This window comes from Echiichthys vipera, assembly GCF_963691815.1.
Source record: "Echiichthys vipera genome assembly, chromosome: X".
NCBI classification, from domain to species: domain Eukaryota; kingdom Metazoa; phylum Chordata; class Actinopteri; order Perciformes; family Trachinidae; genus Echiichthys; species Echiichthys vipera.
In genome coordinates, this window is record NC_139825.1 from 44,804,522 (window position 1) to 44,826,033 (window position 21,512).

At 43.3% G+C, this 21,512-nt stretch overlaps 1 protein-coding gene across 1 annotated transcript; it reads right to left on the bottom strand.

The window, feature by feature from the left end:
* Window positions 1–5,518: 5,518 nt before the first annotated feature.
* Window positions 5,519–15,532, bottom strand: cyc1 (cytochrome c-1). The gene is made up of 7 exons (XM_083939945.1): window positions 15,440–15,532; window positions 8,709–8,899; window positions 8,414–8,540; window positions 8,048–8,205; window positions 7,790–7,950; window positions 7,402–7,502; window positions 5,519–6,128 (listed from the first exon to the last, which is right to left on the bottom strand). The coding sequence occupies exons 1-7, from the start codon at window positions 15,518–15,520 to the stop codon at window positions 6,024–6,026; spliced, it is 924 nt and encodes a 307-aa protein (XP_083796071.1). The 5' UTR covers window positions 15,521–15,532; the 3' UTR covers window positions 5,519–6,023.
* Between the last annotated feature and the right edge of the window lie 5,980 nt (window positions 15,533–21,512).

Consider the following 21,512-nt stretch of genomic DNA (forward strand, 5'->3'; position numbering starts at 1 on the left):
CTGTCTCCTTAGTGTGCGGGAATAACCCCCTCCCCCTCTTAGACTAAGCTGTACTTTCCAGGATCCGGCACCATCAGAGCGCATCTTGGCGTCTCTCTCTCATACAACAGTCTGCTACTGTTTCAACATCAGCATCATTAACTATCAATATTTGCCCATTTGTGGGCGGCAGTAGCTCAGTCCATAGGTGACTTGGCTGGGAACCAGAGGGTTGCTGGTGCGAGTCCCTGTGTGGACCATTTATGGAGCGTGGACTGGTGGCTGGAGAGGTGCCAGTTCATCTCCTGGGCACTGCCAAGGTGCTGTTGAGCAAGGCACCGAACTCCCAACTACTCGGGGCGCTGGTCACTGGCAGCCCCCTCGCTCTAACATCTCTCCTTAATTACATGTATATAGGTCCTGTGTGTGTGTGTGTGTGTGTGTGTGTGTGTGTGTGTGTGTGTGTGTGTGTATTTCAGGCCTGTGTGTGTGTAACATGAAAAAATAGAGTGAAAATTGAATTTCCCCATTGCGGGACGAATAAAGGAATTCTTCTTCTTCTTCTTCTTCTTTCACATTATTGACGTTCAGTCTGACACAGCACCTTGAAAGTGAAACTACAGTTCTAAATATACCGTCAGCTGTTGTCAAAGAAAGATACAAACAAAACACATTTATGTTCTAACAACAAATACTTATTTAAAGTATTTGTTGTTAGAACATAAATGTGTAAGATGCCCCCATCAGAAATGACATCTGTCACTAACCCTCTGCCTGACACGCGTGACCGCACAGCGCTGGACTCACGTGCACCCACCGCTCTCTGCTTCATGTCCATGGCTCGCCACCCCGGATCAGAGGGTTAAAAAATGGATTCGGCGATTAGTCGACTATAGGCAACAAGACGATTTAGATTCGATGACGAAAATTTTAAGTTGGGGACACCCCTACTTGCTCATTCTCTTTGGTCTTGTACAAAAATGGAAACCAGATGCATTGGTTGCCATCAGGAGGGACAGGGGCTCCACTTTTGGCTAATACGTGTGACGCTCAAGCTGTTTCTTTAGGTGTTATGGATGTGGTGAAAACAATGATTCAGCTGATATGGAAAAGTGACGCTGCCAACGACATGGGGAAAGTACTAAGCCTTGAAAAGATCAGATATCACAACAATGACAAACTGAAACGATATATGATCTGGGACCCTCTCCTGTTGAGATGACGTCTGTAAATACTAAATATTGTCTTTTGGATATTTATTTTTTTATATACACTTGCTGTATTACTCTAGGTGCCAGATACACACATACATGTGCACACACAACCAAGAGGGCATCACTGTATAGTCAGTGGCATTAAACCCCTGGCATCATTACCCAGAAGTGTTGGTGTGCCAGTACCCATCGTCCCTTGCTTCAGAAATGAGCCCAGAAGGTGAAAAAATACAGCTTAAAACCAAGAGATGTAGAAAAACGAACAAAAAATGTTTTAAAAAATGGGCTTAAAGTAAATTAAAGTGAAAAAACTGAGGACAGATGAAGCATGTGGAGGAAGTATGTATTAAAAAAGGACTTGCTTTTGAAATCGATCTTTACAAGGAGTATATTCGGTGGAGAGATTAGATCTCCACACTGGCCTGGGAACGCCTCGGGATCCCCCAGTTAGAGCTGGTTAATGTGGCCCGGGAAAGGGAAGTTTGGGGTCCCCTGCTAAAGCTGCTGCTCCTTTGCGTTGAAAGGAGCCAGTTGAGGTGGTTCAGGATCATCTAGTAAGGATGAACCCTGGGCGCCTCCCTAGGGAGGTGTTCCAGGCACGTCCAGCTGGGAGGAGGCCTCGGGGAAGACCCAGGACCAGGTGGAGAGATTAGATCTCCACACTGGCCTGGGAACGCCTCGCTGCTGCCTCCACTACCTGACCCCGGATAAGAGGCTGAAGATGAGATGAGGCAAATTCCATCCTAACCTTTAAAACGCAACTGTTTAGAAGAAGTTGTACGAACCCTGAAGAAGGCGATCAGTTTAGTTTAAGGCTGATTTCTCTCATGGTGTGTGTGTGTGACACCCTGTTGTGTTCTTTGACCCCAAATGTACCAAAAATAGACAATATTTCACAATAAGACTATAGTTTTCTGTCAGATCGTTGTTACATCTCAACATTTTTGACCGCACTTGAAGGCAGCTTCATTTCGTGGAGAAAGAGAGAAAGAAGAGAGGATGTGTGTGAATATTTACTCTCCTGTGGCAGTGATAGAGTGATAGAGGCTGGATGTTTACAGTTGACTGTACAGTACCCTCACAAGTCTCAAGATCATTGTTTACATGATTTGCAACAGCAGCCTGACGTCTGGTTGCATTTCTCCATATGTTGAGTCAGTTGCACAGGGCTCGTAAAACCTTTTCCATGTTCAAATTCAAGCACTTTTCAAGAACTTCCAAGGTACATTTTCAAGCTTTTCCAACACATTACAGTAAAATAACACATTTCAATGAGTACATACTGAAAATTATTTTACCACGTTTTTCATTTCAGGCTCTGACATATCGCATTTCTACTCTAGAGCTATTTGTTGTTAATGCAGATACAATTTCAAGCATTTTAAAGCACTTTATCCAAAATTCAAGCACTTTTCAAACCTTGAAAACACTACATTAAAATCTCAACGACCCCTGGTCTCAATATTTCACCGCAGCCTGCTGCTGTTCTTTTTACGGCACTGCCTCGCAGCTTCCACCGCCAAAGCCTCAACGCACTAACCCCGTTCAAAATGAATGGGAGGACTTGCGTCATTGCAGTGCCTGATCTGGTGTGAACGTCCTCTAGAGTTCGTTATTGAACATGATGTGAAGCCAAGGAACCCCGAGATCCAGATCTAGGCCCGGCAGTCACAGGGTGAAGTCTCTACGCAAGAGCTGGTTTGTTCGGTGCACCTTCCTTTAACAGTGAAGAGTAAATCTCCCAATGGTTCATTCAGCCCATATCCGCCTCTCACAGACGTATCAGTATGTTTTCTGATATGCGCTGATTTTTTACAGAGCATCAAATTCAAAAGGTGATTCATCGTGTGGGGTCATTATTTATTTTACCTTTATTTATTAAAATTGTCATCAATTGACTGATACTGAACATGTTTATTTATCCATTCATTCTTTACTTTCTGTGTTCATTTCTAAAATTGGTTGACAATGTAACAGTGTATTTATTTAATAAAGTTATTTGTTTAGGAGAGCAGCCTTCTGAGCACCTCTGCAGAGTCATATTGGTGGAGAATCCACATAAAATAGGTTTAATTGGCCGCATCAGCAATCTGTGGATTTTTCATCTCTCAAATTGGCATCGTCTCAAAACTCCCCTATCATCTGGGCCCTTGTTCTGAGGTCCAGAGTTTTAAAAGGAAGATTCAGAGTAAACATGCAGCTCGAACGTCCTAAATGAAGACTGTTAAGTGACAAACTGTAAATCAAAACAAGTCGTTTTTTGTTTGATCTGTTTTTCCTCCGTATTTTAGTGAAATTTAGAAAGAAAATAGATGAATATGATTCATTTCTGACATTTTCAAATAACTAGTGACGTTTCACTCTAAAGGTCGACAAAATATAACCTCATAATAAAGTTAATTCATCAGTTCATTTAACCCTCCTGTTGCCCTCAAAATTTACTAACACCATTTATTCTTGGGGTCAATTTGACCGTAGCAGTTTAAACATCTGGAAAATGATCATCATCAATGTGTGACTCAAGTGAAGTCGGGTACTTTATGTTTTTATTTAACTAAATGAAAAATATCACTGATGTTAAACTGCATGGAGGGATTTCTGTGTGTGTGTTTTAAAGTAAGTCTGTTATTTTAAGTGCTATTTTGTGTTATTTGTAACATCTGGAATGAAAGTAACGTCCGTTATCAAGGACAGGAGCATGAATTTGACCTCATATAATATTTGAATTGTAAAATAAACAATAATAATAATGATTAAATCATCCAGATTATCAAATTGACCCAAAGGAACACCGATGTGACAAGTACATGTACAATAGGAACAATAAAAAATGTATATAATCATGACAATTTTAGGTATTTTATGAGTCGTCCCCATAAAATGAGGAAAAGTCATAAATATAAAGCAAAAAAACAAAGAAAGACGTCGTTATTTAGAGATGTTAAACATTAAATGGGGTCAAATTGACCCTTAGGAGAACAGGAGGGTTAAATATTAACATGACGTAGGGGTGTCCCAGACTTGAAGTTTTCATAGTCAAATCTGTTTCGACATGTCTTGTCTATAGTCGACTGATTCTGATCCAAGGTGGCGAGACCATAGACATGAAGCAGACAGTGGCGGGTGCACGTGAGTCTAGCGCTGCACGGTCAGGAAGAGGGTTAGAGATGTGATTTTTGATGGGGGCATCTTATTAAAAGTATTTGTTATAACATAAATGTGTTTTGTTTGTATCTTTCTTTGACAAGAGCTGACGGATCCTGGATAGTACAACTTGGTCCAAGAGGGGAGGGGGCTAATCCCGCACACTGAGGAGATAGACTTTCACATTTTAGCAACAGTAAAAAAAAAAAAATAAAAAGGACTTATATAGCTCCTTTCTCGTCTTCTGACTACTCAAGGCGCTTTCACAGTGTTTGTCACATTCACCCATTCACACAGACATTCACACTGATGGCAGTGGACATCTACATACCATCTAATCTGACCATTCACACCACAATCACACACCCATGCACAGCACAGGGAGCAATTCAGGGTTCAGTGTCTTGCCCAAGGACACTTCGACATGTGGACTGGGGGAGGCGGGGATCGAAGCGCCAATCTCTCAATTGGAGGACGACCCACTCTTCCACTGAGCCACAGTCGCCCAACAGTATTGATTAATAGGCTTATATTTATAAACAAATAGGCTATTCATCATGGTTTATTGGGAGAAACTAAGCATTTATATGTAAAATCAGACACAGCACCCCCAGAGCCAGAATGGAATAATCCATTGTTTCATAACCACATTTTGGGATGATTCGCCTGAGATTGGCAGTCGAATTAGGCTCCGCGGATCAAATCTCCAAATATTCGGGGTCACCCCTACGTAGAAGCAGGTTGAAGTTATTGATCAGATTGACACAGGCAGCATTGAAAGGGATTTGTGTGTGTGTGTGTGTGTGTGTGTGTGTGTGTGTGTGTGTGTGTGTGACACCTCTTCTTAACATGCAGTCAACGAGTAAACTCCCGCAAATGGGTGGCGCACAAAAAAAGTGTCCAGATCTACTTTGAATTATGTCAAAGTGCAAGAAGGAAATGATGATTATTTCTTCCTCTGCAAACACGTGGCTCAGTTATTTATTAACAAATAACTGTAATTTTTAAAGTCTTGATTAAAAAAGATTATGTGTGCTTCTCAACATCGTAAAGGAATGAATAGGACGTCTTCATTGGGAAACACTAACAACCTGATGTTCGTTCGCTTGTTCGCGTTGCATCCAGTTAGCAAGAGGTGTAACACGTCAACTGCTGCTAGAGACAAAACAAAACCTCCAAAGTTTCCTTTTAAGATAATTTATTTTGTATAGTATAACAGAGATTCAGCAGCCACTGAATGATTTTCGGAGAGGACGGGGGGGAGGATGGGTGTTACATTTATCAGCGCTTGTGTGATTATTGAGTATCTTACAAAGACGGGCAGTCAATCAACTTATCAGTTAATTGTGACAAAGAGTCTGATAGGAGATGCTGCTCGATGCAGATCTGGCAAACAAACTTTGTGGAGGGTGCGTTCAACAATGCCACAACTCTCTGACAAACGTCCTCCACAATATTCCATAAAGTCTGTCACACGATTTGTTCTATCCAACCAACAACTAAAACAGATATTGTTCTGCAGGAATAAACATATGTACTCTTATTTCTAATCCCTGTTAGAAAGGCATGGGTGTTTGTCAGTGGTTCTTTGTCCGTATGGTTCTTGCGAGGTGAGCGTTGTGGGGTCGTTGAACGCAGCCCTCCCTGGTAGGTTTTAGGCCCAGGTAGGGGTGTGTTTGTTTCCGTTTACTTGGGAGGCCTGTAGGCGATCTTCCTGCTCTTCAACACGGACCACCTATGTCTCTTCATGTAGTAGATCAGAGGAATGATGATGCCGCCGCCCAACAGCAACTGGGGAAAGAGTGAAAATGAAAAGATTAATCACACGAGCTCCATTTTTACATTTATGTTTAATACTATTGAATGTGACTATTGTATCGTTTCAATTGATACTTTCGACAAACTTAACAGCCAGTGATGGCAAAATGAAGCAAGATAGAAAAAACAGATCGGTTGTCTTTTGTCCCTTTCAAAGAACTTTTTGTATGTATTTTGAAATCAGGGCGCACTAACACTGTCCCTCCGCACCGGGCCAAAACCGTTTTTTCAGCTAAAGCCTAGTGCGTTTGACCAGTGTGAGTGCACCCGCTCCGTGCATAACTGCGGCCAGCTGGCCGTCCACGGCCCGTCTGAGAGAGGTGGGCTTTTGTAAAGCCCGTTTGCAAATGTACGAACACGAGGCCTACGACGGTTCTGACGTCATTTTATGTGCGTCTGTTCGGACATAGAAAATAGGACGGACCATGCGTGGACATTTGACAACAACAACAATGGCGGTGAAAGGTTCACGTTGGTGTGATACGGAGGTGGAGTGTTTACTGCAGATTTGGTCGATGAAAAGATTCAAAAACAGTCGACAAGACGCACAAAAACTCAGGAAAGATTTGTAAACAAAGATGCATTGCAATGACATCATCAATGCGCGTGACGTGTTACGGCGTGATGACGTATAGGCAGCAAGAAGCATTGGCCGAGGCCCAGGTAGTGTGAATACAAACGGGCCTGGGGCGCAGGTGGAGAGGGAGGGGGGACAAGTACCCTAAAGCCCGGGGCGCAGCGCGGAAGGACAGTGTGAGTGCGCCCTCAGTTATTTACGGATTTCAATCTTTTTCACTGTATTTTATTCAGTCTGTGTTTTTTAAACTGCTGCTTTCTCTGAACAATATTAAAAGTTCAGAGAAAAATATCTGTTGCATCAGTGTTAACTGGCCTGTCCCGGCTCGACCCAAGCCAGCCAACGGTGTCGCCTGCCTGTCAAGTTGCCAGTGGCTGGTTTTAGAACATAGCAAAGTCAGCTGGTCAAGTCAGTTAAAAAAAAAGTCAGCTGATCAAAATGACAGAGTTTTAAACGAGAGCAAGCTAAAGAGCGAATGAAGACAGGGAGCAGTCGATTAGAATAAAGTAGTGAATCAGAGAAATTAGACATTATTTTCACAGTTTCACCACTACAAGAAAAGCAGCTGTAGCAAATTATTTTATTGTCCTCATTCATATATTTAGACTACCAGTGATATTACGCTTCACATTGGTGTAAACGGTATACAAGGGTGTGTGCATTTTGTACCTTCAGTCCCATGCGTTTGCGTTGGTCATGCTCCGGCTCAGCGGCCCACCTCAAGAAAGTACACACGTCTTTAGCCACCTGGCTCATGGTGGCAGGGGTTCCTATGACAACGGACACACAACAACCATTAGCACAATGATCTTAACTACAAAAAACTGTATGTATACTGCTAGACATGGTGTGTGTGTTTTAGTCTGATCTAGTGTATTTAAGACATGAACATTTTATGTATTTCTAGTAAAGCAAATAGGACAGCTTTTCATACTCTGCAGTAGAAAGATGCATTTGTGTCTCTGGACAAACTAAAAACATCATCTACACACAACAAAGCAATACATGACAGGATACCACCTCTCTCTTCCTGTCACACATGCACGTCTTTACTCACCGTCATCATACTCCAGCACCTCGTTGTAGATGGGCGGGGCCATGCCAATGGCCTGGCCAGGGAAGTAGGGATTGTAGTAGAGTCCCTCTCTCACCGTCACTCCTGCTGGGGGTTCGCAGTATCCTGTGAGCAGGCTGAACACGTAGTCCTCTCCTCCGTGTCTGAGGGGAGCACAACAGGTGAACGCCGAGGACTTGACATCACATGAATTTAGCGTTTTCAACTAGAAGACATCCGACCACAAATTTCAAAAGTTACCTTGCATTGACAATGTAGCTGAGATCTGGAGGCAGGGCTCCATTGTTGGCAACCCGGGCTGCCTCGGGATTGGTGTAGGGCTTCGGGAAGTAGTCTGACAGCTTCCCTGGCCGGGTGAACATCTCTCCACTCTCGTCAGGACCATCCACTACCTCAACCTGAACACAACACACAAGTTTAAATGACGGCTGAAATTGCTATAACAGCAGGTAGCATAATATATAACCTAAATTTCAAGCAGCTTCAAACACTTTATTCACAAATCCGAGCACTTTTCAAAACCTTGAATACACCACATATTATGTGCTCAGTTTGAAACTGCTCCAATGTGGACTGACATTCTTCTGCACACACACACAGTCTCACCTCCTCAGCTATGGTCTTAACCTCAGCCTCCGTGTGCGACACTCCCACCAGGTTTCTGAAAGCCAAGTACTCCATACTGTGGCAGGCAGAACACACCTGCTTATACACCTGGTAACCACGGCGAACACTGCAGGGGGAGCAAAAAGGAAAGACAATGAAAACACAGTGAGACACTTAGGGTGAAGAATGTGGTCATCCTCTACAAATTGTTAAGCCTAAAGGTGCCAAAACACAACAGACTTTTAATGAAGAGAGAAAACAAATGAGGGTGTGTGTGTGTGTGTGTCCATCACACCTGGCGTGGTCCAGAGAGGACAGAGGTCCACCGTGACTCCAAGGGTAGTTAGGGGGGTGCAACTCCAGGTCAGAGGCTTTAACGGACTGGTGCAGCATCAGGGCGAGCCCTGCCCCACCGGCCGTGACCACGCCTAGTGTCGTCAGGGCAACTTTCTTGTTCCGTGGCAAACTGGCAAAAGACATGTTAGCCTATGGAGAAACAAGAGCACAAAAAGACACCAGTTAACCCTCTGAGGTCGACGCCCTTGTCCTAGAGATGTTTTTTTCAGTGTTTATATCAATATCTTAGCGATTATACACAAGCAAACATGATCTATATATTGCTGGAGACGGCAGCTACTCCTATTCCGCAGTCTTTTACTGCAAACTCATAGGTCACTCACACGGCCAATTAGAAGACAGCAAAGAGCACTTGCGACTGGCATCATTTGCTTCACAGTGTCTGGTTGGTGGACCGTGGTGTCCGTCACAATTTTTCTGTGAAACTAACCAATAGACACTCAGATAATCCCTAAAGACCCACCCACAACCGTCAGCAAATTAGTCTGATCCTTTTACTGCATCCTGACGCTGGCAGCAGATTACAACAGTGGTTTGCTTTCAACATTCAACGTTTCAGTATCTCACTATGGGACACGCCCCCTGTGCTTGTCCCCAGAAGACATTTTCCACTACGCCAGTCCTAACTGGTAGACAGACGTGACGTCCACTCCCTGGGGGAGGGTCTTCCTCCTCCCCATAAGGCCGGGGCATGACGTCAGTACATCAGTCTAAAACCTCTTCTCACTCCTGGAAGCACCTCTGGGACAACAGGCTCGGCTAATATTAGCCTACTGGTCATAGAGCGAGCTCACAACTCGGTCGCTGACCGCTGATGTGTTAGCTCCCTGCTGCAGCTGCAAAGCTACGAGAGCCAGCTAGTCTGCTCACAAACAGTAGCTGTTTTCCTTGTGTGAAATCGAAAGCTAGTCTGTCCCCAAACAGTAGCACAAGCTAGCCTGTCTCCAAACAGTAGCAACACAAGCTAGCCTGTCACCAAACAGTAGTCGCTTGCTTTTAAGAGCTGGAAAACAATACCCCGTCCCTCAGCATGGACGGGTCCACGCCTGCAGCCAAGGCCTGCGTGTGCGGCAAAAAGATTGGGGCGGATACCTACTCCACCTGCTCACTTGCCGCAGGCTGGCATGGCATTGCATGGAGCTTATCAACCATCGACCCTATCCAACCACCGTATCCAACCATCGGTCTTGAATTCTGACTCTGGGGACAAATCTGACCTGGACGACTCCTTCACTCCCTTGTTGGCTGCAAAGTCAACCACCGGGGAGGAGGCAAGTGGCGGCCCCCCAAACCCGCTCGCCGGCACCAACCTGCACATTGTCTGCAAGAGGGCGGCTGCAAAGCTTGGCATCGAGTGGCCAGAAACCCCTGCCGAGACCTCAACGTCCCGGTACAAGGGGGAGACGGCCGGTGTTCCCGGATTGCCTGGAGCAAACGACCCGAGCTTGGAGCAATCCACTGCCGGCCAAAAATGCAGGGAGTGGACTGGCTGGGCATGTAGGATAAAGGCTTCTCCCACCTTCCCCCGGTCAAACCCCTCCTTTCCAGCCCATCCCAGAAGGAAAAGCCCACCTTTTCGACATCCTGGTGGACCCGAGAGGCTTTTTCAGACCAGCTGTAGCCACCATGCAAAGAAAGTGTGAGGAGAAAAAGAAGGAGGGTGAAGCACTCAAACTCTGTCTACCCAGAAAGATGCCAGCTCCTCCCCCAGCAGCTCCGGGGCAGACATTCACCCAGGTTGCAGCCCAGCCGGGTTACCGCATCCCAAGACGGCAACCCCAGGCTCAGGGGACCGCCCAGAGCAAACCACCGGAGCTAAAAGGCGCATGAGCCAAGAAGCCGTTCGCCACAAATGTGATACAGGAGAGCCAACCTGCCCCAGGAGTCACTCACGGGGGAAAGAAGAAGTGACGCACCACCTAGGACGATGTCCATGGAGGGGGCTGTCAGGTCCAGCCAGACTACCGTCTCCCCCCCCTAAAAATGTTTCTGTTCCGGGTCCCTGAAGAGACACGCAGCAGCTGCCCCGGCTCTCGTGGTCCACGGCTGCGCGAAGAGGAGTTAGGTCCATTCTGCAGGGAGCCTTGCAGAGACCCTGTGTTACACAAGCACACACCAGTGCAGAAAAACACAAACACACCCCTCATTGTTGTTAATAAAGTTGTTATCCACTGCGCATCAAGGTCCGGAACAAGGGCGCAGTCAAACTTATTAATGAAAACAAAAATAAAACAGAAACGTATCATGGCTGTAAAGCCTCACATAAACCCACTCGTGGCGCAGCAGGCCAGTCTCCCAGCGAGCCCAGCAGTGGCGTGCATGCGTGACATCGGGCTGGGTGTTAAAAACAGTAACCAGAGGTTACAGGCTCCAGTTTACGTCCATTCTGTGCAAATTCAACAGAGTTTTGCGATCACAGGTGCAAGGGGACAAAGCTTGCATCATGCAGGAGATCAACTCCCTGCTAAACAAAGGAGCTGTCCAGACAGTACCTCCAGAAGAGAGACAGAGCGGTTTCTATTCGAGGTACTTCCTGGTTCCAAAGAAAGACTGGGGTCTGCGGCCCATATTAGACCTGCGCGCTTGAACAGATACATGACAGTACAAGTTCAGAATGTTATTCCAGGCGATTGGTTCATATCCATGGACCTGAAGGACGCATACTTTCACATCCCTATTTACCCCCAGCACAGAAAATACCTCCGATTTGCCTTTCGCGGCATTACCTATGAGTATTTAGTGCTCCCATTTGGACTTTCATTAGGTCCGAGGGTGTTTGTAAAATGCTCTGGCAGCAATCGCACCTCAGAGATTTGGGAACGCGCTTGGCGACATACATAGACGACTGGCTTCTCGCAGCTCAGTCCCAACACCAAACCCAGCCTCATGCCACACTGCTCATGTCACATCTGGCCGCTTTGGGTTTCACAGTGAACCCGGGAAAACAGTGTTCTGATTCTTACTCAGAACATCAAACTCATCTTGAAACACTTCCTGCCTCTCCTCAGAGGACAGTATGTTTTAGTCAGGACTGACAACACCATAGTTATAGCATATATCAAAAGACAGGGCGGGATAGGCTCGCGCCGTCTGCACATGTTGGCACACAGACTGATAACGAGGAGCAACTCCCACCTGTTATCGCTGAGAGCCACTCATGTGCCGGTCATTTTAAACCTTGGAGCATATTAACTCTCCACGGACGACCCTTAGTACAAGGATTGGAAACTCCACAGCGAGGTGGTTGCCCAGGTTTGTAAGAGATACAGCGAGGCGAACGTGGATCTCTTTTGCGTCAGAGGAGAATGCTCAGTGCCCTCACCGACCAAAGCACTCCCATGGGGTTGGATGCCTTGGCACACGGGTGGCTCCGTGTCCTCCTGTACGCTTTCCCCCCATTAGAGCTGATCACTCCTACTTTCGCCAGAGTGCGAGAGAGGGATCTGTCTCTAATCCTGATAGCCCCCGGCTGGCAAGGGAAGAACTGGCTAGCGGAGATATTTCAACTCCTGTGCGGTCAGCCGTGGCGTTTGGGGAGATTTTTTAACATCCTCATTCGGAGTGCAAGGCTCTATGGGCCTGGCCCGTGAACGGTTGAATTTGTCCACCGCAGGGCTCCCGCTGAGCGTCATTGCCACTATTCAGGATGCAACAGCTCCTTCTACGCGTGACGCATATGATGGCAAATGGAGCGTGTTTGAGAAGCGGTGCGTACAAGCGGGAGTTTTGGCTTTTCAGAGCCCCGCGCCGGTCATCCTGGCGTTCCTAGGTTTTCATTTCAACCAAGCAAGAACACACCAGACTTGACTTATTCAACTGAATGTCCTCACACAGTTTTGTTGGATCAGGTGTGTTCTTGCTTGGTTGGAATGAAAACCTGCAGACACAGCGGGAAGTGACGCCCTTCACTGGATCAGTTTGACACCCCTAGTCTAGATGAACAGATCTGTTTTGGCCACTAGTTCAGCACACTGTTCTGTGCAGATGAAACTGTCTTTCATAGAAAGACATTTCTTTATTTCTATCTGATTTTTATACTGAATATAACAGTGAAATCTTTTCTGTCTGCCACCAGGAACACATCATCCTTATCCTGCACCACAGCCATCCCCACCTCACCAGCACACGGCACAGCTGAATAAATGAAGCATAAAGACATGTTAATGATGTAAAGATTGTAAATTGTGTATTTTTTGTAGATAATAAATACTTAGTTTGAAATAATTGTAATGCTATTTTTCTTATTTGCACACATCCCATAGATATGTAGTATGAAGTCCCATTTCATCTCATGGTGAAATGAGATATTGAAACAATTCCATTTAAGACGTTCATATTACATGTATCTACTATTATATTCATTTATAACACTACTTTTGTGAACCTTAGACTTAGGTAAACTCATGTCAAACACCAGAACAGCTCGTCCACATGAGTAAAGGTATGTTTTCATAAGAGATATGAAGAATTTGAAAAAGCAGAATTAAACATCAGCGTTTGGGCCAAATAATCTCTTTACACATTGTTCTAGGACCAATTTGGGCCTCGCTGTACATAAAGTTGAGTTTGTTCTGAACCTTTTCCATATAAAAAACTTGGGTATTATGTTATATGCAAGTACAGAGGGTTAATCTCATTTTGTAATTTCATTACAGTACAATAATGTACAAATAACGACTCAAGAAAGACATCTGATTACTTTATATTCTGTTATAAAACTGACATTACAGCTGAAACGCGTACTAACATATGAGTTAAACACAAAATTAATATTTGAGTCATTTCAAGCAAAAATGCCACAAATTCACTGGTTCTTCTGACCCAAATGTGCAATTTTGCTGCTAAGGACTGTTGGTAAGACATAACATCTGAAAACAATGATATTGATGTTATTCTTATTCGATTAGTTGCCTAATAATCTTGCGTCTATCGATTATCTGATTCAGATCTAGTAAGGTTAAAACATTTAAACGTTATGTTCAGGACAGTAAAACTTGACCGTCAAGTGCTGAATAACTAAAAGTTCACCTCCAGACACGACTTTACTGTACGGAAACTATTGGCAAAGTGAAGTTCATCCTAATGCCCTTCCTTTAAATGTGTATCCCCAAAGCAATTTCAGTCAAAAGTAACTGGACAAATAACAAATCCAGTTGCTTTTGACTGAAATTGCGTTGGGGATAACGATGACCTGGACACATGAGAACATTCACAGGCTTTACATGTGTACGCCAGTCGTCCTTGTGAAACTGCCCTTCACTGGTGCTTCTGTAATCAGGCAGCGGGCATCACATGACAGCACCCCTACATCAGGACTCACGCATCTCAAGCCTCAATCCAAGCTAAATTCAGCTATTTAAAATTTCAAGTGGTTTCCGCCAATAGGAAAGCGACACACCATTTAAAAATCCCATTATCACGTTATAGTGGCATGGGCATTCAGTACACCGTGATCCCAATCCATGGTTTTATTACAGCGAGGGTCATACACATTTCTGTCTCGCACTCGTGTCTCCACATCTACTTCAAATCGTCAAATAAATATAAACAAAGTACTGCTTAAAATTACTGCAAATTAGTATCCACTATAAACACTAAAGATACTAACATTCAATAACCATTTAGCTGCCACTAAAAGCAAATGACTAATATCCAAAATCGGTCGACAGAAAATGAATCCCCAACATTTTTAAAGATAGTTTCCAAGCCAAAAGACTTATTCACTTCTAGCATATTCTGCTTTATTGGACCTTTATAACATGTCTGGTTATCTTGAGCCTTTCGACCGCTGATCAGACTAAACAAAGCATTTGAGCATGCAACATCTGGCTTTGGGAAACTGCCATCTTTGTACAAAAACATTATATTCATCTATAAAGAAACGATAAACAAGACTAGTATACCATTAATCAATTTCTTACAGCTATGAATGAAGTTTCTGGAATAATTAAAACAACCTTAACAAGCTGGGACAACCTGTAATGTAAATATTCATACGGACCAGTCAATCGGGACACGACTGATATTACCAATTAAATGTTATTTAACTTTATATACATCAAAACAGATGGATGAGACACTAATAGACGGTTAAAATCGGCTTTTTTCACCGGAAGTCCTTTCAGTCCTTGAGATGCTAACTCCTTAGCAAGCCGATTAGCTCAGCTACTTTAACCGTCGCTGTTTTTGACGTAATATTAACGCGACGTCACGATAAAAAAGATTAAAAAACAGTACAGTCTCAATCTAATGTGTATATTAATATCCATGTACCGTTAGCATTAGCATAAGTTTAATATAAGTGAGCCTGCACATCCACCGGGTGGTCGACACGACTTCATAAGTAAGCTAGCCGGTTAGCATCCTCCACACATGAATTTCTACCAAACTGTTTCTATATCTGAGGCGTTTGTAGTCGCAGTTGTTGACGCAATCACGACCCCTAGGCTTAAACAGTGACAAGATAGCACAGCAGCTAATGCTACAGGCGGTGTCGACACATTCAAAATATGTGGGAACACAAGTGACCTTGTCTCAACCCGCTGTCAGCCACCAGGCTAACGTTAGCTCGCTGCTAGGATACCGCAAAGTAGCCCCTTTCTGTTAAAATGTTGTTATAAAGCACGATCTGTCCTTTCTGATGAACCTAACACTAATCTTTAGACTTACCACGGGGGTCTTGATGGTTTTCGGTGTGTTGAGGAAGGCTCTCGCACCCCCCGAAACCACCACGACTCGCAGCGCTGCCATCTTCAAAACTGATCCCTTGAGCTGAAGAGAGGGAGAGACAGGGAGCTGCCGCACCAGCGTGACGACTCACACGCTTCCGGTCGGGGTTTTCAAAATAAAAAGTGCAAACGTGTGTGTCAGAGTCTTGCTCTGTGTGTGACCATTTGGCCAGGCTATTGCACTTGTGTGTTATTGTGTTGCATGTATCATATTGTGTCACAATGTTATGAAATGATATGTCATGTGTGTTGTGTGGTAAGTGCAGTGGCAGATTAAAGTGGTCATTGGCCCCTAGGCTACTGTTTGTTTGAGCCCCACACATTATTATTAGAAGAAGAATTCCTTTATTTATTAGTCCCGCAACAGGGAAATTCGCTTTTTTCACTCTATTATTATTCATGTTACACACACAGGCCTGAAATACACACACATGCACAAACAGGACCTATATACATGCAATTAAGGAGAGATGTTAGAGCGAGGGGGCCCAACAGCAACTCAGCAGTGCCCAGGAGATGAACTGGCACCTCTCCAGCCACCAGTCCATCATGGTCCACACAGGGACTCCTCACCTAAGGACTGAGCTACTGTTGCCCCAATGTGTGGTGTGTGGTAAGTGCAGTGGCACATTAAAGTGGTCATGGGCCCCTAGGCTACAGTCTTTTGGGATCCCCACATTATTATTAATCATGCTTTATAAGAACCCCCTTTATCAGAACCCCCTGCAATAATGCATGAGGTGTCTGGTGTGTGCGGTATAGATATGAGTATAACCTGTGAATATCCTCATTTGTCCAGGTCGTCGTTATCCTCAAAGCAATTTCAGTCAAAAGCAACTGGACTTGGTTATTTGTCTAGGAAGACGTTTCACCTCTCATCCAAGAGGCTTCATCAGTTCATGTACGCATCTGACCAGGCTGGGACTGGACCAGGACCAGGCTGGGACTGGACCAGGACCAGGACCAGGAACAGGACCAGGACCAGGCTGGGACTGAATGAATGAATGCTTTATTTCAAACATATGAAAAAAAACAACTACACTTGAAGCATGAGTCCTTAAAAACCCTTTGTATGTTCGAAAAGGAGCAGGAAGAAGCAGTAGTTTATTAATTCCTACCCCTTCTCCACTTAGTATCTAGTACTATAGGTTTTTTACTTCCTGTGCTTAATAGATCATTGCCACCAAAATCATCCCTTTGTCCCAGTGTCAAATCTTCAGCTCTTATTTTGAAAGCACGCCTCACGTACAAACCGGAACTGACTCATTGTAGCAAACTTGACGCAACATTTATACAACCTGGATTTACGTAACCATTTTTTCGCAGTGTTTGGTAACATATTAAGAAACAAAACAAAAAAATAAAATATAAATACCCACACAAATAAAATCGCTGTTGTTGTAAATGTTTAATGTTTTGCAATAAATCAGATGTGACGGTGCTTTTGTGACCTTTCAGAACATTTGACCTACATTAAGTTTGTGTAAGACTGTAACTCGAAACTAACATTATGACAGAAATCCTTTTATGTAACTGCTATATGAGGATGTACTCACATTGGTGTTATGGCATTTAACGCTGACTTGAGAACAAAGGGACATAAAGACAAAAGCCCTTGACCCCAAATAACTGCTGAAGGAGAAAACTTTATTAAACCACCATGACCATTACAGTTTTTCTCAATTGCTAAAACACTAAACCCTGTTGTCTGAACCAATTCCTCTGTTTCCTGAACCCACTGATTGAATCAATCCACCTTTTGACAAAACCATGAGCACTTTTCACCTGTTTAGACACGACTTACCAACACATTTTCATTGTGATGCACATGTGCTGCATAATGGTGAGCACAGGTGGCAAAAGTCAAACACAATTAAAGCACGGTTGTCACTACTTGAACACAACAACTCAAAATTGATAACACTTGTGGCTGATGATGTGAGGGAATATATAAAGTCAGTTCAGAGAGCACTGATTTGTGAGGCACTACAATGGATAGAAATCTGAGAGGAAGAGTTTGTGTGAGAGGAGGTCGAGGAGGTCGAGGTGGTCAAGGTGGTAAGCGAAGACAAAGAACAGTAATATTTGATGAAATCAGAGCTTCTGTGATTGACCATGTTCTTGTCCATGGCATGAGGATGAGGGAGGCCGGACAAAGTGTACAACCAAACATCGGTAGATTCACTGTGTCCACCATAATCCGAAGATTTAGAGAAGAGAACAGGTAATTATCTTTTTTGACATTATAGTACAGTATGTACATGTTGAGAGCAAATTACTGTCTGACATATTACAGTATATACTGTACCACAGTATACTGTAAGTAAATATATGTTTCAGTACATCACTGTGCCAATGTACTGTAGTATTGTAATGGAGGGTCAGTCTAACTGTCTGTGGTGTTGTAATGGAGGGTTAGTCTAACTGTCTGTAGTGTTGTAATGGATGGTTAGTCTAACTGTCTGTAGTGTTGTAATGGAGGGTTAGTCTAACTGTCTGTAGTGTTGTAATGGAGGGTTAGTCTAACTGTCTGTAGTGTTGTAATGGATGGTTAGTCTAACTGTCTGTAGTGTTGTAATGGAGGGTTAGTCTAACTGTCTGTAGTGTTGTAATGGAGGGTTAGTCTAACTGTCTGTAGTGTTGTAATGGAGGGTTAGTCTAACTGTCTGTAGTGATGTAATGGAGGGTTAGTCTAACTGTCTGTAGTGTTGTAATGGAGGGTAAGTCTAACTGTCTGTAGTGTTGTAATGGAGGGTTAGTCTAACTGTCTGTAGTGTTGTAATGGAGGGTTAGTCTAACTGTCTGTAGTGTTGTAATGGAGGGTTAGTCTAACTGTCTGTAGTGTTGTAATGGAGGGTTAGTCTAACTGTCTGTGGTGTTGTAATGGAGGGTTAGTCTAACTGTCTGTAGTGTTGTAATGGAGGGTTAGTCTAACTGTCTGTGGTGTTGTAATGGAGGGTTAGTCTAACTGTCTGTAGTGTTGTAATGGAGGGTTAGTCTAACTGTCTGTAGTGTTGTAATGGAGGGTTAGTCTAACTGTCTGTAGTGTTGTAATGGAGGGTTAGTCTAACTGTCTGTAGTGTTGTTGTAATGGAGGGTTAGTCTAACTGTCTGTAGTGTTGTAATGGAGGGTTAGTCTAACTGTCTGTAGTGTTGTTGTAATGGAGGGTTAGTCTAACTGTCTGTAGTGTTGTAATGGAGGGTTAGTCTAACTGTCTGTAGTGTTGTAATGGAGGGTTAGTCTAACTGTCTGTAGTGTTGTAATGGAGGGTTAGTCTAACTGTCTGTAGTGTTGTAATGGAGGGTTAGTCTAACTGTCTGTAGTGTTGTAATGGAGGGTTAGTCTAACTGTCTGTAGTGATGTAATGGATGGTTAGTCTAACTGTCTGTAGTGTTGTAATGGAGGGTCAGTCTAACTGTCTGTAGTGTTGTAATGGAGGGTTAGTCTAACTGTCTGTAGTGTTGTAATGGAGGGTTAGTCTAACTGTCTGTAGTGTTGTAATGGAGGGTCAGTCTAACTGTCTGTAGTGTTGTAATGGAGGGTTAGTCTAACTGTCTGTAGTGTTGTAATGGAGGGTTAGTCTAACTGTCTGTAGTGTTGTAATGGAGGGTTAGTCTAACTGTCTGTAGTGTTGTAATGGAGGGTTAGTCTAACTGTCTGTAGTGTTGTAATGGAGGGTCAGTCTAACTGTCTGTAGTGTTGTAATGGAGGGTTAGTCTAACTGTCTGTAGTGTTGTAATGGAGGGTTAGTCTAACTGTCTGTAGTGTTGTAATGGAGGGTTAGTCTAACTGTCTGTAGTGTTGTAATGGAGGGTTAGTCTAACTGTCTGTAGTGTTGTAATGGAGGGTTAGTCTAACTGTCTGTAGTGTTGTAATGGAGGGTTAGTCTAACTGTCTGTAGTGTTGTAATGGAGGGTTAGTCTAACTGTCTGTAGTGTTGTAATGGAGGGTTAGTCTAACTGTCTGTAGTGATGTAATGGATGGTTAGTCTAACTGTCTGTAGTGTTGTAATGGAGGGTTAGTCTAACTGTCTGTAGTGTTGTAATGGAGGGTTAGTCTAACTGTCTGTAGTGTTGTAATGGAGGGTTAGTCTAACTGTCTGTAGGCCTAGTTTTCCATGTATATGTTTTGTAACTGCATGTTCTCTTTCTGTAGTATTGAAAGACTGCCACATAGGGGTGGGAGGACTTGTGCCACATGCACACAAGTGGCAAATGCACAAGATTTCTGTTTTTGTCTTTGTGTAAAGTGCTAAATGCAAGTTTTTTTGTTTTGATACATGCATTCAGCTTCATGTCCTGAGCTTTGTGTTTTCTATTTTTCTATGTAGTGTTTAGTGACTGCTCAGTAGTGTTTTTAATTTTGATTGACTTGGGGCATGATTTGACAACAAAGTTCAGTTTTGGGCACAGATTGAACTGTTTTGAGGTGGAAGTTTGGTTTTGCAAGAAGAGTCTGAGGTTTTGTGAACGTAGCTTGAAAATTGGGGTTTGTGTTCAAAGTTTAGAGAAAAGGAGAGAAGCTTTCAAGAAATGTGTCTTAGCAATCGAGATAATGAGAGTTAATGACCATTAACTTTCCCAGTGGACTCAACATGTCCTTTCATTTGTTTTATCCATAATTTTGGACATTTTGTTGTTGTGTTTTTCTTGGTCTTTGAAACACAAACACGTAAATATTTCTATAATTGTTCTTACTTGCTTTTAGTTTAGGGTGAATTAGCACATAATAACCCTCCAATGAACAGCCTGTGCAGTATGTGTAAAAAGTAGGGTTGCAAAAAACATTTTTGTTTATTATATAATATAATTTTCTTTGAGAGGTGCCAGTTCATCTCCTTGGCACTGCTAAGGTGCTGTTGAGCAAGGCACCGAACCCCCAACTGCTCCGGGCGCTGATCCATTGGCAGCCCCCTCGCTCTAACATCTCTCCATTAATTGCATGTATATAGGTCCTGTTTGTGCATGTGTGTGTGTGTGTTTGTGTGTGTGTGTGTGTGTGTGTGTGTGTGTGTGTGTGTGTGTGTGTGTGTGTGTGTGTGTGTGTGTGTGTGTGTGTGTGTGTGTGTGTGTGTGTAACATGAGTAATAACAGAGTGAAAAAAATTGAATTTCCCCTTGCGGGATTAATAAAGTAATAATTCTTCTTCTTCTTCTTCTTCTTCTTCTTCTTCTTCTTCTTCTTCTTCTTCTTCTTCTTCTACTTCTTCTTCTTCTTCTACTTCTTCTTCTTCTTCTTCTTCAATTAATCAGCCCATTTTTTTCAATGGTTTAAATTGAATTAAAGATTAAAGAGCGATTAAAGAATCCTAGAACTTTTGTGAAAATATTCTTGTCTAGCTACAGAAACCTGAATGATGAGATGTTCAATTAAATTCAATTCAATTCAATTCAACTTACAGTGCCAAATCATAACAAAAGTTATCTCAGGACACTTTACAGAGTAGGTAAAGACCGAACTCTATGATAAACATAGACCCAACAATTCCCCCGTAGAGTACGGTGGCAACAAAACTTGTCCATGTCTGTTTGTTTTTTTTGGTTACGCTTTTATTTTGTTTTATTTCATTTCCTGTGTCTATTCAGCAGCTGGAGCTGTCAAATTAAGTGTGTATCTTCCAAAGTAACAGTGTTTTTGGATGTGTGTCTCTATGTGCCTCTCCAGACAGCAGGGCTGGTTGATTGGTTTTATTTGTGGATTAAAAACACATATTATAACACACAGTAGTCGTAGTCATAAGCAGCTATGACGGCCTCTTAGTGAAGAATAACCAAATACACCATGTTTGCAAAAAGTTGTAAGCGAGCAACATCTTCGTGAAACCATTCAGACTGAGTTGTGTATGTGGGTGACCTCTTAACATAACACTATCATTTAGAGCCTTGAAGCAATGCATTAACCCAGTATACCAGGAGATGGCAGCATAATCAAGATAACTTTGAGTTAGAGCTCCAGCTAACGTGATTATTTGATTTATTTTGTTGAAGGCTTTTAAAGCCACATTTCACCTGATG